Source organism: Malus sylvestris, chromosome 14, assembly GCF_916048215.2.
Source record: "Malus sylvestris chromosome 14, drMalSylv7.2, whole genome shotgun sequence".
In the NCBI taxonomy this organism is placed as follows: Eukaryota; Viridiplantae; Streptophyta; class Magnoliopsida; order Rosales; family Rosaceae; genus Malus; species Malus sylvestris.
Window position 1 is genome coordinate 9,116,418 of NC_062273.1, and position 14,779 is coordinate 9,131,196.

The window sequence follows — 14,779 nt, forward strand, 5'->3', positions numbered from 1 at the left end:
AACTTATTTCGATTTTTTTGTTTAGACACACGCTACGTGTAAAATTTATGTAATACATGAGTGTTGAAACTTTGATTTATCGGTCAACATTTATTTACTGAAATTTCGATGTCTACAATTATATTCAAAATTAAGCCTTGAAAAATTCTATAAATACAAGACCAATTCATCCATTTCAAAGGACTAATTCACATATACATTTCTCTACTCCCAAATTGGAAAAAAATTCCCCAAATCCTTGAAGCCATGAAACTCTAAAGCTTTCAAGCATCTAACCTCCCAAATTCCCAAGAATCCCGAAGGATCAAGAAAACTCTCTTCGTTCTTCGTCAAATCCTTGAAGAAATTCACACAATCGTTCATCAAGATCAAGCCTCGAAGGCCCTTGAAGATCTGTTCATCCTCGTTCATCAAGATCAAGCCCAAAGGCCTTTGAAGATCTGTTCATCGTTCATCAAGATCAAGCCCCGAAGACCCTTGAAGATCCATTCATCCTCGTTCATCAAGGTCAAGCCCAACGCCCCTTGAAATCCACACAACTATTCATTAAGATTAAGCCCCGAAGGCCCTTGAAGATCGGTTCATCCTCGTTCATCCTAAGATCAAGTCCCGACGGCCTTTTGGATCAACAACCCATCCACAAATCTACACCTTACGAAGATAGAATCAAAGGATCAAATTGTAAAAGAGATTGTAACCCCAAAATTAATACAAAATATTATTTTGTACACGTGTGATCGGATGATATTTATATATATTTTTACTTCAAATTCACTCGTCTTTTCTTAGTTAGTTCCTTATATTTTTGAGCTATTTACATTATTTTTGTGTTTATAGGATTTGTTATGCAAAGAAAATAAAAATAGAACAAGTGAAATTTTATGTAATAAATTCGTCACAAGCAAAATTAAATTACAATATTGCCAACCCATTGTGACGCTAAATGATAAACCAATATTTAAACTATATATTTCATCCTTTTATATTTCTTTTCTTGTCTTGTCTAATTTAGTTAAAGCTTTAAGTATTTATGATACTTTTAATTTATTGTGTTTGTAGGAGAAGAAAGTGGAGAGACAGCGTGAGCAATAGAGAAAAGCAGAAAACGTGAAAGGGATCCAAGAGAGAGAGCTGCTTTGCAGCTGGACGCGGAGAAGGAATCCAAGGAGTCAAAAGCAGAGAACAAGAGGAAAGAAAAGAATAAAAAAAGCTAAAGCTTTGCAGCTGGAAAGAAAGATGGAATAAAAAAATAAAGATAGAGGGCAGGTTAGGGAGAGTCCACACGGGGACGGTGAAAGAATAAAAGGGAAAGAAAAGCTGCTTTGGCAGCTGGGGGGGAGAGAGGGACGGAAAGAAGCAGCCAAGCTGCCTTTGGCAGCTTGAGAGACAGGTGGAAGGAGAGAGCTGCCTTTGGCAGCGTGCAGCAGGACAGGAACAGAAGCAGCTGAGCTGCGTGGAGATAGAGACACGGGGGGAATAACGCTGTCCTTTGGCAGTGAGGTCAGGGAGAGACGGAAAGCAGAAGGAAGTCAGGGAGCTGCTTTTGCAGCTGGGGGAGATTGACGCGGAGAGACTTGGAGAAGCGGAAAAGACGCAGAAAAATAAGCTGCCTTTGGGCAGCGTGAGGCTGCACAGAAAAATAGGAGAGACTGACGGAAGTCAGAGGGCAGGTCAGAGGCGCGGCAGCAGAGCAGAAGCAGTGCGCAGGGACAGACAGAACACTGAAGCACTCTCTCTTTCGGTTTAATTTTTCCAAACTTCTCTTTTATTTCTGTTTTTAATAATGTGTAATTAAATTTATGTTGGTTAGAGGTTAATTCGAAACCATGAATATATTTGTAATATGAATTGATTATCTTCAGTTGTGAGTTATAAGTTGTGAATTCAATTTACTTATCCGTTCGTATAAAAACTGATTTGTGTATGTTGGTTGAGAGTGCACGCTTAATTTACATGCATGAATTTGATGCTAGAATATAAGTGAATTTCACCTAATCGTTATGAACTTATTTTCACAAGTAGTAAAGGTTGCTAGTCACAATCACGTTAAGTAAATTCTTGGCAAGAGTATCATGCTTTTCATAGTTACGAATACCTCGTCAATGCTTATAGTTTTCACAAAGTTTAATGATCTTTGATTGTATCTCTATTGTGCTTTTCACGTAGGGGACTTTTGAAGAATGTTTTGAATTGTTGTATGCGTTTTCCCGTCCAATTCAATAACTTAAGGAAAACTTGAAGATTAAAAAAGTGCTGTTCACGGTTAATCTGGAGTATTGAGATTCACAATTTATTAAATGAACAACTGGAAATCATTTTGTATGCAAGTATAACATGTGTGGAGAAGAACCCTCTAGCTAGTCCGTCATTTATCATTTTACCTTAATTTTATGTTTTTATCAATTCTGTAATTTAATTAAGTTTAATTTACTTTTCATCAAAACCAAACACCCATCCATTATTAAATTATATTATTTAGTTAGTTTTCTTTATTGTTAGTCTTTTAATTTAATTTCCGTCCATTTCAGTTCCTAGTGTTTAATTTAATTGTTTTCATTGTTTTGAGTCATTTTAAGTGTGTTTCGAGTTATTAGAGTTTTTAGCCTAATTTTGTGTCCTTGAGTCTTATTTAATATTTTTAAATTAATTTAGAATAGATTAGCAATCCCTCCTAATCCCCGGCCTAGAACGATACCCTACTTACATCTATACTACAATTGTCAAAAAGAGGGTTTAATTTGTGTGTCAAGTAATTTCACGCACCAAATTTTGGCGCCGTTGCCGGGGATTAGCAACTTTGCTAATCCTTTTATTTTTGTTTTTGTTTATGTTTATATTGGTGTTTGTGTATTTTACTTTTGATATTTGATTTATTTTTCTTTCTTTGATTTTAGGTTCAAATGGAGCCGAGGGAAATTTAAAGGAAAGATGCGTCCGGCTAAAGACGTTAAATCAAGCGCTTCTTGGGAGGCAACCCAAGCATTCAACGAAGGGAGACTTTGGAATCACTAACCCAATCAGCTTTGCATTCTTCCACCCTTATCTTTACTGCTTTCATTTTGTTTTGTTTAGTTAGTTGTGTTATTTGGTTGATTTCTGTGAGTTTGTGTTATTTAGTTTAAGTGTGGGGGAAGGTTAACCAAAGTCTCTTTACATTAATTTACACATTAAAAAAAAAAAAAAAAAAAAAAAAAAAAAAAAAAAGATAAAATTTAAAATTAATGCAAAAAAAAAAAAAAAAATTAAAAAATTAAAAAAAAAAAAAAAAAAAAAATACATAAAAAAAAAAAAGTACAAATATTTTACAATAATGTAAACTAATAGTATTCATTGGTCGGGTGGTGCTTCAGTAGTAGGCGGGGCTTCAGCAGTCGGCGGGGCCACAGAAGGAGGAGGCGGCAGAGGTTGATCAGTTGGAGCTTCACTACGCGGTGCCGCTCCAGAAGACGAAGGCAGATGCGGTTGGAACAAACCCACAAACCTCCGATGATCAAGTAAAATTTGACCATCGGTGTCCTGCATCTGGTCAATCTTTCTCTTCATGCTGGTGGCATAATTGTGTGCAAGCTTGTGCAATTGTTTATTTTCATGCTTGAGTCCTCTAATCTCCTCTTTGAGACTCTGTATTTCAGCCACCAACGATTCAACGTGACGGGTTCGAGCAAATAGGCGTTGGGCCATGTTGGATACAGAACCCGCACACTGCACGCTAAGAGCCAGAGACTCCTTAACCGCCAATTCATCAGACCGCCTAGCGAGCAGTCTGTTATCTCTGGGGGTGACAAGGTTCCGGGCCACCACCGCAGCAGTCATGTCATTTTTCATCACCGAATCCCCCACGGTAAGGGGACCGGTGGGGGATATGAAGGATGGGCGCCATATATTGTCTGGTGAAGGCGGAGCTACCTCTTCACGAATGTTCAAGTCAAAACGTCGATCAGAAGGGCCTGCCATTTTCTGAAGGTGGTGAAGAAAGAAGAGAGTCGGAATGATCAAGATTAAACAAGTGCAAGAAGGGAGTGTTTACAGGAGGGTGCTCAAGTGTGTTGTGGAACAAGCTTAACGCCTCTATAAAAAGAAGAAATCGGAGAGGCGCTCCTCAGAGAAGCGTCCTCTCGCAAATCGAAGAGTCGGGGCTCCGTTCTCAAAACGCCTGATTCTTTTCTCAAAAGAGGAGTTTCCTTTCTCAAAAGCCGAATTCTTTTCTCAAAAGAGGCGTTTTATTTCTCGAAATTATGGGCTTGCTCAGAACCCACGAGTCGAACCCCGGATTTCAAAAGATAAATTTGTCCAGACGTGTTGTCACTCGTCACAGCTTTGCGGAAATTACGGGCAGCTTTGTCAGAAAGCGCGTAATTTGTACTATTCATCCATCCACCGGCTGCCGACAATGAGTGAGAGAACAGTTCCGGTTGTGAAGACAAGTCCTATAAGTTTCTATCTTCGCCTTCCACAGCAAAAGCACACTCTCTCAGCACACCCTCTCAACACTTCTTCATCTCCGAAAATGCATTCCCAAAGAATCCTCCTAAGTTACTCTGTGTTCCTCATTCCTTGGGATACTCCTGAAAACAACCCATTCAAAGCAAAAGTATTTCATATCATGAAGGTTGAAAGCAAGAGTATCTCATATCATGCTTTCTCCCTGTCCTTTCTCCAGCCAGCACTTGCTCTCGAGTACTCATCATCTTATGTTTCCTTTTCGTCTCTTACGTATAAGGGAAGTGAAGATGATACCTCGAAGCATGTGGAGACAACGTGCTGATTCATCCTCAACTAAGGACAAGGAGAAAGAGAGCAAGAGGTGGGCACTTGGAAAGATTGAAGAAAGAAACAGACCAACACCTCTCCCTCGTGCCTGCCCGCCATGCAGAGGAAACAAGCAGAGAAGAATGCAGCTTGCACAATCATCCCAGCAGAAGGAGTCTGAGATGAAGAACTAGAGAAGCTGCCACATCTGCTTGGAGAACAAATAAGGAACTGCAACATTCCCAAAGAGCAAAGCCTTGCAGTACAATAGCATAAAATCATCACTTGCAAGTGAAAAGCTAAGTGTCACCCTGTTCAAGAGGAAAGCTGTGGAAAGTCAACAAGCACGACCAATGATTACTTATTAGTTTTATTCATTATCTTTTATCGTAATTTTCAATTTTTCGTTTGCAATTTTTTTTTTTTTTTTTTTTTTTTTTAATTAATTTTCTTGCGTACTTAACTGAATTATTTCTTTTCTTTGCAGGAACTTTTAGTTATTTCCACCCTTGAAGTTGATTGCAGAATTTTAGCTTGGGGGTCATCGCTTGATTTTACTGCAAATTAGGGAAGTTTTCAGTCCAATTGTTTTATTTTGTTTCTTATTATTTATTTATTTTATTTTTATTTGCATTATAGTGTTTTCTGACATTGGGGACAATGTCCAGTTTAAGTGTGGGGGTAGAAATCTCTAGAATTTCATTTGTTTCTGTGTTGTTAGTTTTTGTTTTCTTAAAAAAAAAAAAAAAAAAAAAAAAAAAAAAAAAAATCGGAAAATTTAAAAAATCCAAAAATATTGTCTTGTTTCCCTTATTGTTTTGAATTAGATTTTTTTTTTGTTAGTTTCCCTACCCAATGATATAATTGGATCAAATTTGAACCATGATCATCAAGAACTTAGTTAACATGTATTTTGTGAAATTCCTAATTCTCTTGTTAGTTTTGTACATGTTTGACCATCTTTGAAAAACCAAATGCACATAGCCTTGTTGATGTGAAACTAAAGTATGAATTAAAGCTTCATATGTGAATTTAGTGACCATATATAATTCCTATGTGAGTTTTTGAGCCTATTGAAAGTGTGTGCATTTTTCATACACTCCTATTCTTTCATGTGTGATGAACTTATGTGAGATACATCTCTAGAACTTGCGTAACGATCTTTCGAAATGTTTGTCATTGATTGCATGAACTTGGAAATGATAGAGGCATTAGGTTTACCACTATGGCCCAAATAACCATGTTTCCCAAAGAAAAATGATATCATTAGATTGCCAATTTGAGCCATGTATGTTGAGCCTTTTATTTCTTATCACCAGATATGTCTACCCTTATACCTGAAACATTTTTCCTTACCCTTTCCAAGCAAGCTAGTGAGCAATGTGAGATTGTTTTATGAGAAACGTTTGTGAAGTATTGTGAAGATGTTTAGCAAAAGATTAAGTGTGGGGGTATTTCATGTTTGTAAAAAAAAAAAAAAAAAAAAAAAAAAAAAAAAAAAAAAAAAGAGAGAAAAGAAAAAGAAAAAGAAAGATTGTATACGAAGAAAAAAAAAAAGGGAAGAAAATAAAAAGTTTTTTTTTAAAAGTTTCAGTTTAAGGGTATGGTTGGAGGTGCTAGAAGAATCGCTGGAAAAATTGAGTTCTTATAAATCTAAACAAAAGAATTGCTTGCAATATAGCTTGGAACTTGTGTTTTCCTATTCTTTCATTTCAATAACCCTCTCCCTAAACCTCATTACATCCAATAAAAGTCCTCTTGATTTAAGTTTTGCAATTATGACTGTGGAGAAGTGATCTTTATGCAAGCTTATGGTAGAAATTTCACATTTGTTTCTTTGAGCGAAACACATTAAAACTAAACACATGTGTGATTGAGTGCATATCCCGTGAGAAGGTCACTAGTTTGCATATGATGATTTTAAAAATAAAAACTTGAAATTGCATTAGCATGGCTATCTCACACACTACACTTCAAGGATGATTTGAAGACTACTGCTAATATTTGAATAAGGAAGATGAACTTGGATTAGTTCCTTGATGCTAGCTATGGTTCTTGATGATTTGTTTTCTTAAATGAAATTCTATGAGGGTCAGATAGGGAGAAACTAATGTTTTTCTTGTTACTTCTTGTTCTTGTTGTCTTTGTTTTGCTTGAGGACTAGCAAAAGTTAAGTGTGGGGGTATTTGATCGGATGATATTTATATATATTTTTACTTCAAATTCACTCGTCTTTTCTTAGTTAGTTCCTTATATTTTTGAGCTATTTACATTATTTTTGTGTTTATAGGATTTGTTATGCAAAGAAAATAAAAATAGAACAAGTGAAATTTTATGTAATAAATTCGTCAAAAGCAAAATTAAATTACAATATTGCCAACCCATTGTGACGCTAAATGATAAACCAATATTTAAACTATATATTTCATCCTTTTATATTTCTTTTCTTGTCTTGTCTAATTTAGTTAAAGCTTTAAGTATTTATGATACTTTTAATTTATTGTGTTTGTAGGAGAAGAAAGTGGAGAGACAGCGTGAGCAATAGAGAAAAGCAGAAAACGTGAAAGGGATCCAAGAGAGAGAGCTGCTTTGCAGCTGGACGCGGAGAAGGAATCCAAGGAGTCAAAAGCAGAGAACAAGAGGAAAGAAAAGAATAAAAAAAGCTAAAGCTTTGCAGCTGGAAAGAAAGATGGAATAAAAAAATAAAGATAGAGGGCAGGTTAGGGAGAGTCCACACGGGGACGGTGAAAGAATAAAAGGGAAAGAAAAGCTGCTTTGGCAGCTGGGGGGGAGAGAGGGACGGAAAGAAGCAGCCAAGCTGCCTTTGGCAGCTTGAGAGACAGGTGGAAGGAGAGAGCTGCCTTTGGCAGCGTGCAGCAGGACAGGAACAGAAGCAGCTGAGCTGCGTGGAGATAGAGACACGGGGGGAATAACGCTGTCCTTTGGCAGTGAGGTCAGGGAGAGACGGAAAGCAGAAGGAAGTCAGGGAGCTGCTTTTGCAGCTGGGGGAGATTGACGCGGAGAGACTTGGAGAAGCGGAAAAGACGCAGAAAAATAAGCTGCCTTTGGGCAGCGTGAGGCTGCACAGAAAAATAGGAGAGACTGACGGAAGTCAGAGGGCAGGTCAGAGGCGCGGCAGCAGAGCAGAAGCAGTGCGCAGGGACAGACAGAACACTGAAGCACTCTCTCTTTCGGTTTAATTTTTCCAAACTTCTCTTTTATTTCTGTTTTTAATAATGTGTAATTAAATTTATGTTGGTTAGAGGTTAATTCGAAACCATGAATATATTTGTAATATGAATTGATTATCTTCAGTTGTGAGTTATAAGTTGTGAATTCAATTTACTTATCCGTTCGTATAAAAACTGATTTGTGTATGTTGGTTGAGAGTGCACGCTTAATTTACATGCATGAATTTGATGCTAGAATATAAGTGAATTTCACCTAATCGTTATGAACTTATTTTCACAAGTAGTAAAGGTTGCTAGTCACAATCACGTTAAGTAAATTCTTGGCAAGAGTATCATGCTTTTCATAGTTACGAATACCTCGTCAATGCTTATAGTTTTCACAAAGTTTAATGATCTTTGATTGTATCTCTATTGTGCTTTTCACGTAGGGGACTTTTGAAGAATGTTTTGAATTGTTGTATGCGTTTTCCCGTCCAATTCAATAACTTAAGGAAAACTTGAAGATTAAAAAAGTGTTGTTCACGGTTAATCTGGAGTATTGAGATTCACAATTTATTAAATGAACAACTGGAAATCATTTTGTATGCAAGTATAACATGTGTGGAGAAGAACCCTCTAGCTAGTCCGTCATTTATCATTTTACCTTAATTTTATGTTTTTATCAATTCTGTAATTTAATTAAGTTTAATTTACTTTTCATCAAAACCAAACACCCATCCATTATTAAATTATATTATTTAGTTAGTTTTCTTTATTGTTAGTCTTTTAATTTAATTTCCGTCCATTTCAGTTCCTAGTGTTTAATTTAATTGTTTTCATTGTTTTGAGTCATTTTAAGTGTGTTTCGAGTTATTAGAGTTTTTAGCCTAATTTTGTGTCCTTGAGTCTTATTTAATATTTTTAAATTAATTTAGAATAGATTAGCAATCCCTCCTAATCCCCGGCCTAGAACGATACCCTACTTACATCTATACTACAATTGTCAAAAAGAGGGTTTAATTTGTGTGTCAAGTAATTTCACGCACCAACGTGTTCTTATCTTATTCATCGCAGGAATTTTCCGTGTTTACAGTAGCATTTGGATGGTCTTTAGTGACCACCTCACTTTAATAGAAGTAAGTTGTCAGTAAATGTTGTCTGAATAGCAGTACGCGTACACGCATAAAATACATACCATGAAGGTCAAGGGTGACGCGTACATAATGATATTGAAGACAATGGACAAGAGCTCAATTATCATCGACCGGTCTTTCGTTGTGTGGAATAAATGTAGGGTAATGAAAACCACAATGGCAACGAATGCAGCTTCAACCAGAAGAGCAAACATGATATTTCGCTGAAAGAAAGAAAAAACACAAGTGTTACAAACTCATAATGTGCAGTTTAGTTGTTAGTGTTAATACGACTTACGCGTTTTTTTCCAGAAGAATATGTGAAGAAGATGGCAATATAAACGAGTTCAATTAAAAATCGAGTGCCATTGATTGCAATGACAAGAAGGCTATCCGGATTAACAATCGGCATGCCGTAAAACGACCACAATATTGCACAATTAAGCAGAGTTGCAATATAAGGATATGGCTTGAATTCGCCAACTGACTTTTGCTTGATGCTTTTCACAAATGTTGGGCTGCAAAAATTTTAGTTACAGTCACTCATAAAACATAAGAATTTCGTAACAATGTACGTACGTGGAATACAAGGACGAAGGTGGAGGGGGGGGGAGAGAGAGAGAGAGAGAGAACTTACATTGGAGAGGTAAATAAGAAAAAAGATATGACATTTCCTACAAGGGGAGGAACAAGAAGAATTTAATAAGAACATGGTCATTTTTTACGTAAAGTAAAACTAAAAAGTAAATTCATCGCGAAAATCATAAACTGACCAATGGTGCCTACGAGGATCCTAATTGCTTCAACATTGGCCATTTTAATGTTTTGGAGAATATGAACAAGGATAGTACTATTTTTCTTAATCAAGAAGAACAGTACAACACTTGTTCGATGTCCCTCAATCAAGACGTAGAAGTTTTGGCTTATTTAAAGTCGAAGGGTTGTACCTTCCTAACTAATACAGCAAATGTCCTGATGAACTCGCCATCCTTGATAACTAAAGTGAAACGAAAGTCGTAAGTGAACTAACTTTGGTTTTTTTGCCGTTAAATGAAATTTGTCAAACATGCGTCATGCATGGCATATATGCACCAATCAAGTAAATCTTCTATTTTTTATTAAATTAACTTTCCAATTAGTTCGTTTATATCAACCAAAAAATACATTAACGAATCATATATATAATTTTATATTTTTATGGTTATATATATATGCAACAATAATTGAAGTTTTATATACAGAAAATAATAAATACATGTACATTTATCTATATTTGATTATTTATATTGGTCTATATATTAGTGAATTCAATGTAGTTAAGTTTAGAGTTTATCAATTCATGTTAATGTTTGTGCAACTTTTGGGAACAATAACTCATGCTATTATAGTATAAGTGACGTCTTGTTTGTATGCTTTCTATACGATGTGTTCATGAACTTGTTGAATGAATTAATCACCTACTAACCAAAATGTAATGTAAAAAATTACTAAGAAACAAAATTGGATCTTCTCCTGAGCTTGGACTCAGAAGCCTCCTGACCAACACATAAGGGTCGTTAGATTTTGAACAAACGGCTACAATTATTATAACTTTTAGATGACCTCATATTTATAGCCGTTACATTAAAATCCAATGGCCCATGTGTAATTTCGTCAGCAGGCTCCTGAGCCCAAGCTCAGAAGAGGATCCAATTCCTTAAGAAACAACCATACCTTGCCAACTCCTACACCAAAGTTTTCATTCGCCCCACCTATATTGCCAACTCCTACACCAAAGTTTTCATTCGCCCCACCTATATGAGTGGCCAAATTAATTGTAAACTTTTGAGTAAATTATACAAAATTATCTCAATTATATGTCGTATAACAATTTTATACCTCAAGTTTTAAACATTACAATGTCACACCTTAATTTATAAATTCGTTGCAATATCATACCTCTTTTAAAAATTCCGTCAATTTATCTATTAACGGCTGACGTGACAGGTATAGGATCCACTCACTTGCCCAACATAATTAAAAAATTAATTAAATATTAAAAAAATTAAAAATTCTCTCTCCCTTCTCCCTCTCTTTTCTCCCCAAGGTATTAAATATCGGTAATATCGGAAATATCGGTAGTCCAAAAACACGGAAATATCGATGGAAATATCGGGATAATATCGATATCGATAAAAATTACATGGAAACCACGGAAATTGTAAGAAAAACTTGGAAATTTTTATTGAAACTTTGCAGGATGTTTATTTAGTCAATTATCTATTAGTTTATCACAAAAAATTGGAAGGAAATGCATTGCATGATGGATTTAACATTATCAAGTTGATTATATAGCGAGCTGACAAACATTGTGAGTGTAGAAAATATGTAGTAATTAATGAAAGAAGTTTAAACACACCAATTGGGGCTTATTGCGGCAAGTTTTTTAGATATGACCTCGCATCAAGTCGTCTTTTGTGTGAATTTGTAATCTTAACTGGTTTTGTTGTGTTGTGTCAATTAGTTAAATTAAGTGGTACATCTAATTCGGGCTTATAAACATTTTAATTCTCCTTAAAAATCTAAGGGCATTTAATCAGGTTTTTAAGTGATTCTTTAAAGTTTAAGGGGTATTCGATCATGATTTTTAAGAAATTCATACATTCCAAATGTATTCATTTAGAAATTGATTCGAAGAGATTTTTAAAAAGTTGGGAAACTCAAAAAAATTAGAAATATTGCACATAATATTTTAAACATTCTCAAATCGCTCCCGAAAAATTTGAGAGAATTCACTTAAAATTTTACATAAAAGTTTTAAAAATTATTAAACTTCATCAACCACACACACACAGACATGCCACCACACACGCACACAGACCTCACACGCATACGTCTCTCTCTCTCTCTATCCTTCTCTCTTCTTCTCTGAGCTCCCTTCTCCCCCTTCTCCATTCTCCCACACACACAGATCTCCCACACGGGTTCGAGCTTCCCCTCTCCCCTGTGCTTTCCTCCGCGCTTTATTTCTTCCTTCACACAAAACCCGTTCGATTGCTTCAATCCGCGACGTTTTTACTTCTGGGTTTCAAGCTTTACGATCCAATTTTCCCATTTTTTTTCTTCAATCCGCGGCGATGGCATTTTTACTTTTGGGTTTCAACTTGAAACTCGGCGTCTCTACAACTCGGTGCCTCTGCAACTCAGCATCTCTGCAAGCTTTACGATCCGCGGCGTCTCTGCAACTCGGCGCCTCAGATCCAGGCCGACGCCAACGGTAGGCATGGCGGACATTTGAGGACTCAGAGTCTCCCTCCGATGATAGCTCTCACTGGGTTTCAACTTGAAACTCGGCGTCTCTGCAAGCTTTACGATCCGCGACGTCTCTGCAACTCGACGCCTCAGATCCAGGCCGAAATCGGCACACCCATTTCCGGCATTCTTCTCCGGTTCGCACGTATCCAAAATATCGCGATATTTTCGGTAATATCGCGATATTTGACCGAAAACCATTCGGATACCACTTAAAATATCCATCCCCCGAAAAACTGATATTTCGCCGATATTATCGGCATTTTCTTCCATGTTTCTCCCAATCTGTTCCAATGTTTCGATTTAGCCTACTGCGCGAGATGGAGTAATCGAGGGTGGCGGAGTGAGGGAGGCAGAGTAGTCGAGGAAGACGACGCCGTTTCACGGCATCGTTGCGATCTCCAGATCAGGGTTTTGGACGACCTAGTGCCTTCGGCTTCAACTTTCTCCTCATTTTTCAACAACGACGGCGGTGGCACGACAAATCGACACTGCTTGGCGGCGGGAGACTTCACCTGCGATGGGACCAGAGTCGCTGAAAGACGGGTGGGGCTGCGAGCTCCAGTCGATTTGGAGCGGCGGGTTGGAAATCGTGACCAGATTGGGATGAGGGATCCAGAGATGCAATATTGGGTTCTCTGTTCTGGGGGTTTCAAACAGCGACAACAATGGCTACAATGGAAATGTGGGTTTTGTTCCTCCGGGGTCTGGGTCTTCTGTGGTGGTGGATTTCGTCCAAGTTTCAGCTTCGTGTCTTCCGTTGAGCTTCAGTCTCGAGCTTCTTTGCTTTTGTATTTGCCAAATTTTATTTTCCTTTGTTAAATAAATTAAGTAAAATTAATATTTTTTTTGTCCATCTGGTATGATGGTATCTAAGATGTGGGGAGAGAAGAGAACGAAATAGAGCAAGCAGGAAGACAAGGAAAAGGAAAATGGAAAGATGGTCCAGCAGACATAACAGGGAGAGCTCCATAATTAAACATCATGAAAAACCCAGAACATCTATTTCCCATTTCTCTATTTTCAACCACTACAAAACCAGACAAAAATGGAGATGTAGGATATCAAATCACTCCCAGAAAATATAGATGGACGCTCCAACGGACACAGCAGAGACAACCCATCTCGCTTCCACCCTTCTTGACTCTATTTACAGTTCCATTGACGAACCCACCGCCGAGAACTTCGTATTCGACGATATTCCATGCCAGGTTTCTAGATGAAAAATTCCAGATGCAGCCATTAGAAAGAGTTCCTGATGCATTCTAGTTCCAGTTCTTCGGAATCGAGTGGTGGGTTTCTTCGTCCAAGTCGAACAGTACGTACGGATTAAAATCGAGGTCGTTATCGTCATGCTACAGCCTGCACAGGCTACATAGTCCACCACCGTTCCCCCGTGAGGAGAAAAAGATTGTGGGTTGGGCCAGAAAACCCACGAACTTTCGCAATCTAGATCTGAAATTCGAACCTATGAACTTCGAATTTGATGAAATAAGGTAGAGATTTGGACTGGGTCCGAAGAAAGGATTCTAGAAATATATGTTTGGATCGTTGTTGGTCGGAGGACAGCAACACTGTCGACTGGAGGGGAAGTGGTTGTGGGATTAGGGTACAAAAGGCCCTTTTGGTTTTAACTTATATTACTATATTTCTTTTTTGAAAAGAAAAAAAAAGTAGACAATCTTCCATAGATTTGAAGTTTTGAACATAGGACCTTGTGCAACAAAATTTTGAGTGAATTCTCTTAAATTCTTACGGGCAGATTTGAGATTTGTGAAAGTTTAAAATATATTAAGAAATCTCTTCAATTCTCGCGAATTCCTCAACCTTTTAAAATCCTTTAAAATCAAGTCTTTTTTTTTTTGGAACAAATCATTGTGAGGGTTAGCCTACTCTTTCACTTTAGTGTAAATAATATCGTTTTTTCATAAATAAAAAATATATATATAGTCCAAAAGGCTCTTTTGGTTTTAACTTAAATTACTATATTTCTTTTCTGAAAAAGAAGTAGACAAATCTTCCGTAGATTTGAACATGGGACCTTGTCCAACAAAATTTTCAATGAATTCTCTTAAATTCTTAGTGGTAGATGTGAGATTTGTAAAGGCATAAAATACATTAAGAAATCTCTCAAATTCTCGCGAGTTCCTCAACTTTTTAAAATCCTTTAAAATCAAGTCTTTTTTGTTTTTTGAACAAATCATATTATCTATACTGAGGGGAGGAGGTGGACTTAGCCTCACTATAGGCTAGCAATAATGTGGTCAAATTTGTTTTTTCTAGAATCGAACTTAAAATCTCTCACTGACAAGTGAAGGAGAATACCATTAGACCGTAGTATTAAATAACAATCAAGTTCTAATTAAATATACCTAAAATATTATAAATTTATTTGAAATCCTAATTGAATACACCTAAACTTTCAGGCAATCAGTT

At 36.8% G+C, this 14,779-nt stretch overlaps 1 protein-coding gene and 1 long non-coding RNA gene across 3 annotated transcripts; both read right to left on the minus strand.

The window, feature by feature from the left end:
* Window positions 1–70: 70 nt before the first annotated feature.
* LOC126600614 (bidirectional sugar transporter SWEET5-like) lies at window positions 71–9,935 on the minus strand. 2 transcript variants are annotated; one of them, XM_050267211.1, is made up of 5 exons: window positions 9,826–9,935; window positions 9,690–9,726; window positions 9,351–9,570; window positions 9,115–9,276; window positions 71–651 (listed from the first exon to the last, which is right to left on the minus strand). In XM_050267211.1, the coding sequence occupies exons 1-5, from the start codon at window positions 9,866–9,868 to the stop codon at window positions 646–648; spliced, it is 468 nt and encodes a 155-aa protein (XP_050123168.1). In that variant the 5' UTR covers window positions 9,869–9,935; the 3' UTR covers window positions 71–645. The 2 variants fall into 2 exon arrangements, with proteins under 2 accessions (XP_050123168.1, XP_050123167.1); XM_050267210.1 differs by lacking the exon at window positions 71–651 and having other exon boundaries at window positions 8,974–9,276.
* A 1,811-nt stretch (window positions 9,936–11,746) lies between these two features.
* LOC126600617 (uncharacterized) lies at window positions 11,747–14,065 on the minus strand. Its single transcript, XR_007615487.1, has 2 exons — window positions 12,457–14,065; window positions 11,747–12,388 (listed from the first exon to the last, which is right to left on the minus strand). It is a non-coding gene; the product is annotated as an uncharacterized LOC126600617 (long non-coding RNA).
* Window positions 14,066–14,779: the final 714 nt, after the last annotated feature.